At 41.6% G+C, this 12,731-nt stretch overlaps 1 protein-coding gene across 1 annotated transcript in view; it reads left to right on the top strand.

The window, feature by feature from the left end:
• The window catches only part of LOC101555894 (pantothenate kinase 1), a 69,279-nt gene extending 63,395 nt beyond the window's left edge, over nt 1–5,884 (top strand). Inside the window, 1 exon segment of the mRNA XM_055118700.1 lies at nt 4,389–5,884. Coding sequence (XP_054974675.1) covers nt 4,389–4,448 — 60 coding nt within the window. The 3' untranslated portion in view covers nt 4,449–5,884.
• The last annotated feature ends 6,847 nt before the right edge of the window (nt 5,885–12,731 follow it).

Below are 12,731 nucleotides of genomic sequence, written 5' to 3'. Positions count from 1 at the left end.
TAGGGTGTCAGCGATCAAACATGGGTTGGCCACTAGCAAGGCGAGTACCTCACCTGCTGTACTATCCTCCGGCTCCTAGTTAGTCCAGTTGGGGGGTGGGGGGCATACCTAGTGGTACTTGGAGGCTACTCATGGTTGAGTACCATGGGTTGGCACTGCTCCTAGTGATGTTCAGGGGACCATGTGGTACCAGTGATGGAGCCTGGGCCTCCAGCATGCAAATATGTAGTCTGGCCTACTGAGCTTCTGCCCTGACCCTAACTGTTTGTTTTATTATTTATTTATTATTATTTATTCTGGTGTGTAGGCCATCCTGGTGATCCTCAGGCATCACTCCTGGCTCTGCATTCAGGAATAACTCCTGGCAAGTGCCCAGGGAACCATATGGGATTTCAGGGATTGAAACCAGATCAGCCACATGCAAGACCAGTGCCCATAGGCTGTACTACCTCTCCAGTCAAGTTTAAAATAAAATTGATCGGTTCATTTACTCAATAATTTTGTTGATGTAAGACCCGAGACCTGTTACTGCAACTGGGTTTTGCTAATTTAAGTTCTGCAGCTGTCCTTCCCTCCACTCCCCTTCATAATCTACAAATAAGTAGATATTTGATTTCTGGCTTGATCTTTAACATGGATCAAGGAATTAAAGATGCTCCTGAAGTAAGTTTGTAACTGAATCCTTGTAGATTTCCCTTTTTATCTTTCATATGTGCCATCCACACAAACAGAGGGCAGTGGCTAGGGACTACTTTGTTTAGTCTTTTTGAAATATAAGGTATATGACATAATGATTTCATATGTGTATATATTGTAAAAGAATTACAGTAAGCTCTGCACCTCACTGAGATTCTTTCTCTCCTTCTCTTTCTCCCCTTCCTTCCTTCCTTCCTTCCTTCCTTCCTTCCTTCCTTCCTTCCTTCCTTCCTTCCTTCCTTACTTCCTTCCTCTCTCTTCTTTCTCTTTTTCTTCCTTCCTTCCTTCCTTCCTTCCTTCCTTCCTTCCTTCCTTCCTTCCTTCCTTCCTTCCTTCCTTCCTTTCTTTCTTTCTTTCTTTCTTTCTTTCTTTCTTTCTTTCTTTCTTTCTTTCTTTCCTTCTTTCTTTCTTTCTCTCTTTCTTTCTCTCTTTCTTTCTCTCTCTTCCTCTTTCTCTCCCTTCCTTCCTTCCTTCCTTCCTTCCTTCCTTCCTTCCTTCCTTCCTTCCTTCCTTCCTTCCTTCCTTCCTTCCTTCCTTCCTTCCTTCCTTCCTTCCTGCCTCATACTTGCAAGACATGTGCTCTACTACTGAAAATACCCATTTCAATCCTTTTTCCAAGATTTGAAACTGGGGATGTCAGTAGATAGTACAGGGAGTAGGAGCTGCTGTGCACACAGCCAACCCTAGTCCAATTCCTGAATATTGTTGGGTGTGGCCTCAAAACCCAAAGGGGAACAAAAGGAGAATTTAACTGAATCTTCATTGATATTATCACTTTTTGTGCTCTTCTATTATTTTAGCGGCACATGATAGAAATTGATTTTACGTTAATAATAAACCTTTCCCTAAATATAAGCATGTCTGCAGTCTTCTGCTGAGACAAGTGCTTAGCCATCTCTGTAGACCTGAGAGATGGCATTAGCCAGCCTGCTTACAAGGAGGACATGGGATACTTCAGAGGATTCCTTATGTCCAGTTTCTACAGTACCGTGGACCAGAGGTCTCTAGAATGAGTTCAGAACTCTCCTCCCTGCCGTCCTCCCTCTAAAGTCCCTTTAAAAATCTTTTCTGAGAACTTTATCACAGGAAATACCAAATCCCTTGGGTATAATACTGTAGAAAAAGCATCTAGAGAACTTGTATAAATTTTAATTGTCATAAATTTACTACTCTAGCGTTTAAAAAAATATGTTTCCAAACTGATTTACTCCAAGTTGCTGATGCATTTATAAGTTACTTAGAATTCTCTAAGCTTGGATTTTGTAGTGTTGCAACTTTGGAGGGTGGGGAGGGAGGGGAAGAGGAATTGAATCATTGAGTCTTTACTCCCTTTCTCCACTATTGAAGGACCCTTATTTATCTGTTTATTGGCTTTCCATATATGGCTTGTTTTAATGAAATAATTAAAGAAAAGATAAAAACCACTATTCTAGTTTAACACAAGGGTTGTCAAGTTAGGGATTGAAAGTAAAGCAATACCATCAGTTATCTGGCATTCAGCAGTTTCATCTCGCAGTCTAGTCTAGATCTGGATCTCTTGGAATAAAGCAGGAAACAAAGTCTGGAAGTTATCAGAAACTAAAGGCCTCTAGGAGGCTACATGAATGGTTAGTTGGTAAGATAAGATCCAGTGTCTTTGCAGAAACTTTTGTTTTCTTGTGTTTGGGGGCCACACCCATTAGTGTTCCGCAGCTATTCCCAGCAGTGCTTTGCAGACTGAGCACTGAACCCAGGGCTCCTCAGGCAAAAACATGCATTCCAGTCCAGTGAGCCTTCTGGCCTAGCCCCCACAGAAACCATTTCTTTGGAAAACAGTCATCTGTCACTTTGTTTGACCCTAGGCCTCTGTGGACTGTGGCTTTAGTTTATTACTAGGTATTATAATTCATTCTCTGTGGCCAAGAAAACGGGGTGGGTTTTTCTTGTGGTGGTGTTGGTTTTTGGGCCACACCTGGCTGTGCTCAAGGCTATTTCTAGACTCTGCTCAAGAATCACTCCCGATGGGGCTTGGAAGATTATATGTATTGCCAAGGATCAAACCCAGGTCAGCTGTATTCTAGGGAAGTGCCTTAACCTCATTTTTCTGTAGTATATGGAATACTGGATGAGAAAATATATTGTTGTAAAAGGGGGATGCCTAGATCACCCTGGACCCCAATGTGTAGAAAGGAGACAGAGAAGGAAAGAAATCAAAGGAGGAAGAAGAGAACAAGTAGTAATGGGTGAACAGGCACCAAGCTTCAATTATAGCAGTGATATGTGTGAGGGGTACAGCCATATACCCAAAATACAGATTCAACAGAACTGAAAACATGAGATCTAAATGGCAGACACTGAAATTTTATAATGTTTCCTAAGTTCCCTGTGGCATAGGCAGACCCTGCTGAAGGATCCTGGGAAGAGAGAGTTTGGGGAAGGCGTGATACACTGCCTTTCCTGTCCCAGAGTGTCTCTTAAGTTAGGCAGAAGTGAGCAGTTGTGGAGTCCTCACACAATGACTAGCTTTGTGTCCCTGTTTTATCATCTGTGAAATGGAACAGTAATATTATCTGTCTCATAAAATTATTGTGAAGATGCAATGAGTAAATTCATGGAAAATACTTAGAATAATTTTCAGCACACAGTGATGAGACCTGGAGAAAAAAAAAATGCTAGTGAGCTACAGAAGCCAAGATCCTGCCTTAGCATCTGGGTGTAGAGAGCACCACCCATTTCTGCAGGAACTGTTGAGTTGAGCAAATGCCTTTTCAAAACCAGATTCTCTCAAAATTTATTTTTTAGGGGCGGGGGACAGTCACCACACTTGACTTGCTCAGAGCTCAGGGCTTATACCTGGCGGGCTCCAGGGACCATATGAAATGTCAGGGATCTAACTCAGGTTGGCTGTGTGCAAGACAAATGCCCTACCTGCTTTACTACTTTCTGGCCCCTCAAAATTTTTTTTAACCTTCTTTCATTTGAACAGAAATAGAGACTTTTCTTTTACAGATGTACAAAAACGGAGCTCAGGGAGATTTAGCTGCCTTCTTGAGTTTTATCGGAAAAGTTTAGAGTTCTTACCCATGCACTGAACTTTGAAGTCAGATTTGAAATGTAGCCTGGACATAAGTCATGTGACATCCCCCCTCCCCAAAGAGTAATTTACTTATTTGTCTTCCACTTCTCATCTGTGAAATGGAGGTAATAATAGGAATTCTGCATTCTGCACAGCAAGGATTAAAATTGTTAAACAATACACATGCAAGAAACCCAGGTTTGGGGCTGGAGTGATAGCACAATGGGTAGGGCGTTTGCGTTGCACGTGACCAACCCAGGTTCAATTCCCACCATCCCATATGATCCCCCGAGCATCGCCAGGAGTAATTCCTGAGTGCAGAGCCAGGATTAACCCTAGTGCATCATCAGGTGTGACCCAAAAAGCAAAAAAAAAAAAAAAAATGCCCAGGTTTGATCCCTAGCACCTCATGGTCTCCCCAGTACTACTTATTGTTGTGGTCCCAAAATAAACATAGAATTATTGAAACCAATAGGTATTTGGTTAAAATTTAGAGATTATCCCTGCCCCTCTCTTTTCCCCTCCTAGTCCTCCCACCTCCTCTCTTGAGAAAAAAATAAAGTATGAAGTTCAGAGCTAGTGAATACTAATGAGTCAAGAGAGTCCCTTTTCTTTTCTTTTTTTTTTTTTTTGGTAGGGTTATTTTGGAGCTGTGGGGGCACTTTTGGAACTGTTCAAAATGAATGATGATCAGTAGAGATAAGCTGGAGATGGAACGACCTTCTGTGAGAACAGAGAACTGAGCATCACTGCTGGAGAAGGTGTAAACGCCATGAATTGGATGGATGGACGGATGGGCGGATGCACGCACGCCATGCCATCATGGCAGATGAACCTGCTGGATTTGTAAATACTTTAATATCCTTCTAGCTGATCTTTTCTTCAGGGGTTTTGAGCATATGTTTCAAAATGGGGAATACAAGAGTTTTTTCTGTATACTGTATTTTTTAAAAGAAAAACCATTTGTGCGGCGTGGCCAAAACCTACCAATTTTATGCATTGACATTGGAAAGTTGTATGATGTGTAAGAAGGACCTGAAATGCAAGTGCTGTTTATATTTCTTCTGGGGTTTACTGATCAGTGTGGTAATTTTAACTTCATTTAGTAATTACTCTAGGAGATTTTACCTTTACTTATATTTTTCATGACGTTTCATGATTTGCTGTTGGTTTCAAGTGAAACTACAAATCTGGCATGTTTAACTGTGAACACTATTTTGTTTGTTTGTTTGTTTAAATTTTTGGGTCTTTTTTTTTTTTTTTGTTCCTGTTTAAATGTCATGGGAAAAAGAGAGCCCTTATGCTTGGATAACTCCCCTTCTCCTTCTCCTCTTTCTTTAAATTTCATATTAATCAAGGTGCTGACCAACTCAGTACGTACTTAAATGCAACATCTAAAGAGCTCAGAAAGTGCCCTTGATGAGAAAACTTTGAAAGTGTCAATGGATCTAGGAAGCCTGGTAAATCTTGAAAACCATATGCAATTATATCGTACCCCTTAAGAATACACTGTCTTTTGTGGATTTAGTTTATGTTAAATTAGTTGAAATGTTCTATGTTGACATGATCTCATTCACACACACTGTACAAATGGCAGCACATCCTCCTCCAGGACATCTGAACTAGGAGGAAAGTCTCCCTTGTTGATTAACTGCACGTAGGGAGGTTGAAGGGAAGTCATGGTTTGAAGTGTCAGGTAGTAATATCTGTTTTGTACGTGTGTGTACTTAGGAGCATTGTAATGGGGATCTGAAATAATAAAGTTTTCTCATTTGAAATATCTTTACTTGCAAGGAGATTATATTTCAACCCCAGTTTCTACAGTTAACAAAAATTAAGATATTGATCTAGCTTTCTATTTCTTTTTTGAAGACATCCTTGGAAATGATGGGGAACTTTTAAACAAGAGTCTTAACATGGAGGAGATCACATGTTTTAGAGCTAATCAATCTTTTGAATTGAGCATTTTATTGAAAGGGATTTGTTGAAGGGCAGTAAAATTGCTCCATGATAAATATTTCCTTCTCTTCCTCCTGAGCACCATCTTTTAATTTCCATATTTTCAAGTCTTGAAGTTGATGTTAATTAAAGTATTCACTTGTCTGGTTGAAATAAAGTCTGTTTTTGTTGTGATGGTGATGTTTTTAGTGTATATTTTATTTTTATTTCTTAATCTTTATGTTCATATTATTTGCCTTTGTACTATAAAATGAGTGCATATTTGCTATTTTTTTTTGCTGCTCTACATTGTGTAGTTTGAAGCTTTCACATAAGTGTGGGGAGATCCAAATCACTGTGACTTCAATTGAAGCTGCCCTGTGCAGTTAATTTTTTTTTTTACATAGCTTTATTGTTCTTCTACAAGTAAGTCTTTACTGCCAAAACGTCACTACCATATTTGGTAATTCCAAAAAAAGCTTTCTAAATTTGGTCAGTGCAAATACATTTTACCAACTTCTGCCTGAACTTCTGGATTTTTTCTACTTGAAAAAATTCAAGCAACATAGACAATCTTGACAAAAGATAAGCCTAGAAATCTACATATTATCTGTTAGTGCCTTTACTGATTGTTCTACCATTTCAGCTCCCATCTGTCAGGAAACAGCAGACCTTGGATCATGGGTTCTGCAAAAGAAATTAGGGCGAGTGGGTGTGATGTTATAATTTTTTTAATATTCTAAAAGCACTGATCTCTTATTTAAAATGTTTAAAATATTAGCTAAAGAAAAGAATCATGTCATTGCATATTTATCAGTGAAGGGTTTTTAGGGCTTTTTTGGTTTTGGTGGGGGTGGGAGTTACATCCTGCGATGTTCAGGGGTAACTCTTGACTCTGTGCTTAGGGATCACTCCGGGTAGGCTCCAGGGACTATATGTGGTGCTGGAGATCAAACCTGTTGTGGGCCATATGCAAGGTGAGCGCCCTACCCATTGTACTATAGCTCTGGCTCCAAGAAATTTTTATAGTCACTTGGATTATAGAAAATTTCCTTTGGTTTAACCTCATGAATAAACTTGGCAGGACTAAAGAATTTTTATTGTGGGCAGGAGAAATAGTATTGGTTAAGGTGTTCGCATGTCGCTGACACAGGCACTGTTTATGGTCCTTTGGGCACCACCATTGCTGACCCATACACAGAGCCAGGAATAGCCCTGGGGAACCACTGGGTGTGACCCTTAGGCGTGACTCCACCCTAAGTGGAGTGAGGATGACCAGGCAGTTCAGAACATGGTTTTGGATGCTGAGACAGCTTCAGTTTGGATCCAACTCATTCATTTACTAACTATGCAGGCAAACTGCCTCTTTGTACCCTGGTTTCTTCACTCAGAAAATGGGGCAAAGAGTATTTTTATTAGCCCCATAAAAAGAACTGAACATGGGGGCTGACACTAGTTTATTGTTTGAAATAAATAAAAAAAAAAGATGTTTTTAAACTAATGTGTTAGATCTGGTTTCTTAGCCTTCTGGAATCTGAAGGACCCTTTTTGGCACCGAGACACTTCACAGTTCTCTATATCGTAGTGGATGTCCACAGCTCCACACCCCCACACCTATACTTCCAAAATAGCAAACTCTTAAAAAATTATCTTGCTAATACACTTGACAGAAAAGACTGACTTGAGCATTGTTTATTGTGCTCTGTAATACCCCCCACATATTTTAATGCAAAGCTATTAGTATTACAGAGTATTTACTGTCCTAGACACTCTGAGGGGTGTTAAATATTAAAAACTTCTGAATATTGGAAAATTCCTGAATCCCAGAGCTTCAGGTAAGGGATTGTGGAAATGGAATTGTGTTCTTCAGCTTATGTCACATGGATTCAGAGTTCCTTTGGTGGGAACCATTGTTGCAGGTCATTTATACTTGACATACAAAGACCATTAAAAAAATTACTTGATGTCAGGAAGGAGCTGAGGAAGAACTAAGAGGAACAGACTGTAGCCCCCAACCTGGCCTTCAAACGGGAAGTCAGATTCTTGAGTGTAACAACACAACACAGGTGTCCTTCATTCTCTCAGTTATTTCATCCATGAGCAAAGTGAAGATCCATCCTCAACAGCTTATGTGCTCAGAGAGAAGACAGATACTTTACTAAATAGACAGTATAAGGTTAGGTCAGTATTCAGAAAGTAAGATTAGGGTCATAAAGGATAAGTGAGGGGGTAGATGAGTGTAGAGAAACTCCTTTCGTCAGAGTGGTCAGACAAACTTTCAAAGAGGGTCCGAAGTTGAACTCAGTTGGAATGCACAGATAAATAGCTGGGGAAAAGTTTTCATTCATGGCAACTGGGAAGGGTGTTCTTGAACTCCAAGGAAGCTACTGTATCCACCAACAATACAGGGAGCAGTGGAGAAGGTGAGGAATGCAGTTTTGGGAGCAGTAGGGGTGCCAGGCCCTGTGGGAAGTCAGTCAGTGAGACTGAGGGCTCCTTTTGAAGGAGAAATTGGTCACTTCTGGAGGAGGGTGCTCCAAGTCTTGAAGATATGAATCAGTGGGAAGATACCATTGAGTGGGTCAGGAGAAGAAGGCTTCCCAAACAGAACTATGAGGTCTAGCTTGCTAGGGAACTGGAAACGTTTAGCAGCAGCCTGGCTAGTGAGAGAAACCAGACCACAAGAGAGAGGGAACCGGGATTTTACTATGGAAGGACTTTATTCCATACTAAAGGCTTTGGTTTTGTCTACAGTCAACAATGACTTCAAAGTGATAACAGAGAAAAAATGTCTATTGAAAATACATAACCAAGTCGTGTGCTCTTCCCTACCTACTGCACTCCATTATTGTATTTGTTTTATTTCTTCCCTTATGGAGAGCTGCTTAGTGGACATACTTCCCTGAAATATCGGTGGCTATATAAATTCTTGGGAATTTTCTCATTCCTGTATAATGATACTATTCTATGAGAAAGATTTCAATCCATGATTGCCACAATTCCATTACTTGCAAGCATTGTTAGGAGGGACGACTCTTCCTTCCAGATCAGAAAATGACCTAAAATTTATTTGTTTTTGCAGCCTCTCCCAGTAGTGCTCAGGAGTCACTCCTGGTAACACTTGGGGGACCATCTCTGGTGTCCGGGATTAAACCTAGGTTGAGCAAGACAAGCAGCTTGTCTCTCCAGCCCTGACCTCAGATTTTTAAGGAAGATGTATTAATACACATTTTCTACCAGATATTCATTCTGTCTTCATCTACTTAATTTTTACTAGTGCCTGTGATCTGGGTCAGGATTGGTTTAGTTGTGAATAAGACAAGTACCATGCTTTTATTGGGTGTACACTTTGGTGAAGGAGATAAGTTTTTAAGCACATAGAACAATAAATCAGTTTAGTCCCTGGCACCACCCCCAAACACTGCTCTGTGTGACGAAAAAACAATAGCAACAATAATAAGAACAACCAAAAAAACCAATGCAAGCAAGTATGGCCAGGCCTTACAGTTTAAGCCATCCTCACCCAGTGTCAAATATATGATATATGTCTGTTTTTAAGAAAAGCAGTCAGGGGGCTGGAGCAATAGCACAGCGGGTAGGACGTTTGCCTTGCATGCGGCCAACCCAGGTTCAAATCCAGGTCCCCTGAGCACCGCCAGGAGTAATTCCTGAGTGCATGAGCCAGGAGTAACCCCTCTGCATCGCCGGGTGTGACCCAAAAACAAAACAAAAAAAAGCAGTCAGATTGTTTTTTGGGGGGTGTCACACCCGGCACTGCACAGGGTTTACTCCTGGTGGTGCTCAGGGAACCATATGGGATGCTGAGAATCAAACCCGGGTTGGCTTCGTGCAAGGCAAGCACCCTACCCTCTGTGCTATCACTCCAGGCCCCAGATTTTTCTTGTTTTCATCTAGTACTATTTACCCAGTGGAAATGAAAAATTTGCTTTTTGGAAATAGTTTGACATCTAATTCATCTTTTTGTTTTAGTAATACTATTTAGTTTGACTCACAAACATTTTAAATCACATTACAAAAATAATTTTTGAATTTATAATGCGTCTCCTTATTACGCATTTAACACATCAATAGAATTTGAGCTGTTTTCTTGACTCCATTGTCAGTTGGCTTTGTCATGCAATTATTTAGTAGTTTACAAAGCACACCAAATTTGGTGCACAACTCCTTAAATCTTCATCTGATAATGACTGAATTTTTTAGACTATACCACAGCATCTGTTCTTGTAATGTCTCAATTGTTTGTTTTGTTTTCCAAAAGAGGTATATTGGTGATGCCACAGTGTCATCATTTATGTAGGTCTTTTAAAGGGTCATCACTTGCAATTAAAAAATAAAATGAAAGAACCATTGTATTGAAGACTTGTCTCTTTATACAAGTCTGTAGCACTGTAGCTCTGTCACTGTCATCCCGCTGTTCATTGATTTGCTCGAGCGGGCACCAGTAACGTCTCCATTGTGAGACTTGTTACTGTTTTTGGCATTTCAAATATGCCATGGGCAGCTTGCCAGGCTCTGCCTTGAGGGTGGGGTACTCTAGGTAGCTTGTAGGGCTCTCCCAGAGGGACAGAGGAATCTAACCTGGGTCGGCCTTGTGCAAGGCAAATGATAACTTAATGGGTTAAGCACATACTTGACATGCAGGAGGCCCAGATTTGCTCCCTGGTAGCACATGGTCTCCAAGTCTCTATCCCCTGAGCCGGGAGAAACCCCAGAGGACTCTGGCGTAGCCTCGGGATAAAAATAAAATGTTGTATATGTGTGTGTGTGTGTGTTTGACATGTGCGTATTTTTCCTCATACCTTCATTCAACTTACTTTCTGGCAAAGTATAGAAATTTAGGTCACAGTTTCTCGTCAGAATTTTGAAGGCACAGCCCTATTATTGCCCATCTACTAGTGTGGTTTTAAGAAATCCTGCTCCATCTGGGCTCCTGGTGTTTGTTTATAACAACTTTGCTTTGGGCTGGGTAGGGCACTTGCCTTGCACTAGGCCAACCTGGGTTCGATTCCCAGCATCCCATATGGTCCTCTGAGCACCTCCAGGGGTGATTCCTGAGTGCAGAGCCAGGCATAACCTCTGCATTGCCAGGCGTGACCCAAAAAGCAAAAAAAAAAAAACAAAAAAAAAACAACAACTTTGCTTTACTGAAAATTTGTATTATTTTGAAATTTTTTGTGCCACACCCGGCCATGCCCAGGGGTTACTCCTAGCTCCTCTGCACTCTTGGTGGGCTTGGGAGACCACCTGGGATGCCAGGGATTGAACCTGGGTTAGCTGCATGCAAGGTAAGTGTCCTAGCCACGCCCCACCTGCTATACTATTGCTCTGATCCCTTCTGAAAGTTTCAGAAACTTAACTTCTCATTTAAACTCTAGCATATGAAGAACTTAGAATTCATGACTCTCATCTTTACAACAACAAAAGCCAGAACTGGAGAGCTTAAAGGTTCAGGTGTTCGTTTGGCTGTTTCGGCTGAAACCCTGCATATGGCACCGTGTGTGGTCCCCTGATCACCACCAAGTATGGCCCCTGAGAACTATCAGGTGTAAAGTAACAGAATTAAAAAAGAAAGATAATGTAACAGAATTGAAGAATGTATTTCCTAGGCTCTTCAGAAGACTAAGATGCTGGGAAAGAATTAGTGAATTTGGTGATGTCAGTCTTTCAAATTGAAGCTTAAAGAATAATAAGGACAAAACAATGGGGCTGGAGCAATAGCACAGCGTGTAGGGCATTTGCCTTGCATGCAAATGGGTTTGATTCCCAGGGTCCTATATGGTCCCCCAAGCACCACCAGGAGTAATTCCTGAGTGCATGAGCCAGGAGTAACTCTGTGCATCACCGGGTGTGACCTCCCCCCAAAAAAAAGACAAAACAATATCTAGAGTTTGGGGGGGCAATTCCAAATATATCATGTGCATAGTTAGAATATCAGTATAATAATGGCTTCCACATTAATTCCATAAATATTTCATAATTTATGACAGACAGACCCTGGAAGCTTGAGAATCAACAAAATAAATACCAAAATATTTACATGTCAACCATATTCACTGCAGATTATCAAAGACAAAGAGGAATTTTCTCGTTTAGGAGCCACACCTGACGGTGCCTAGGGATAGGGGTGCTTAAGGGACCATACAGTGCCACGGGTCCAAGGGTCTGGCCCTTCCGCATGCAAAGCATGCACATAGCCCACGGAGCTAGCTCTTCAGCTCCACAAAGAAATTTTTAAAGAAGCCAGGAATTGGGACTGTGGTGAGAGTACAGAGGACAGGGTGATTGCCTTGCACGCAGTCATCTGGGTTTAATCTCCAGCATCCCATATGGTCCCCGGAAGCTTCCAGGAATGAACCCTGAGCACAGCCAAGTGTAGCCTGAAAACAGACAAATGCAGCAGCAGCCCAGGGTGGATGTGACCTATCAAGGAACAATTAGGAGAATCACAGTGGAGGTTGGAGAAACCCACGTATGATCTCAGCATTGCATCAAGACTCCCAAGCACTGCCCAGAGTAAGCTGCTGGGCATCACTATGACCTAACAACCCCTGCCCAGAAAAGCAACATTGCTCATTCCATGGTCTCTTCCGGTAAGGCTTCCTGAGAATCACCTCATAAGAATTGAGCAGGGATATAGTCAAAAGTCTGAGGGTACTTGATTTTAAAAAGAAATATTAATACTATTTTAATAGGGGCTACACTCAGTGATGCTGAAGCCGGGGGTGGAGGTGAGGCAGGGAGCGGGGGCATGCAAGGCCAGGGGTGGCACTCAGGACCTTGCACAGACCACATGAATCACATCCCTAGTCTGCTAGAGAGAACTTAAAATACATTGTCCCAAAATGTACAAAGCAAGGGGGCTGTAGCGATAGCACAGCGGGTAGGGCGTTTGCCTTACACGCGGCCGACCTGGGTTCAATTCCCACCATCCCATATTGTTCCCCGAGCACCGTCAGCAGTAATTCCTGAGTGCAGAGCCAGGAGTAACCCCTATGCAATGCCAGGTGTGACCCAAAAAGAA

Source organism: Sorex araneus, chromosome 11 (assembly GCF_027595985.1).
Source record: "Sorex araneus isolate mSorAra2 chromosome 11, mSorAra2.pri, whole genome shotgun sequence".
In the NCBI taxonomy this organism is placed as follows: Eukaryota; Metazoa; Chordata; class Mammalia; order Eulipotyphla; family Soricidae; genus Sorex; species Sorex araneus.
The sequence above is the reverse complement of the archived record's forward strand: the minus strand, read 5'-3'. Positions and strand labels throughout refer to the sequence as shown.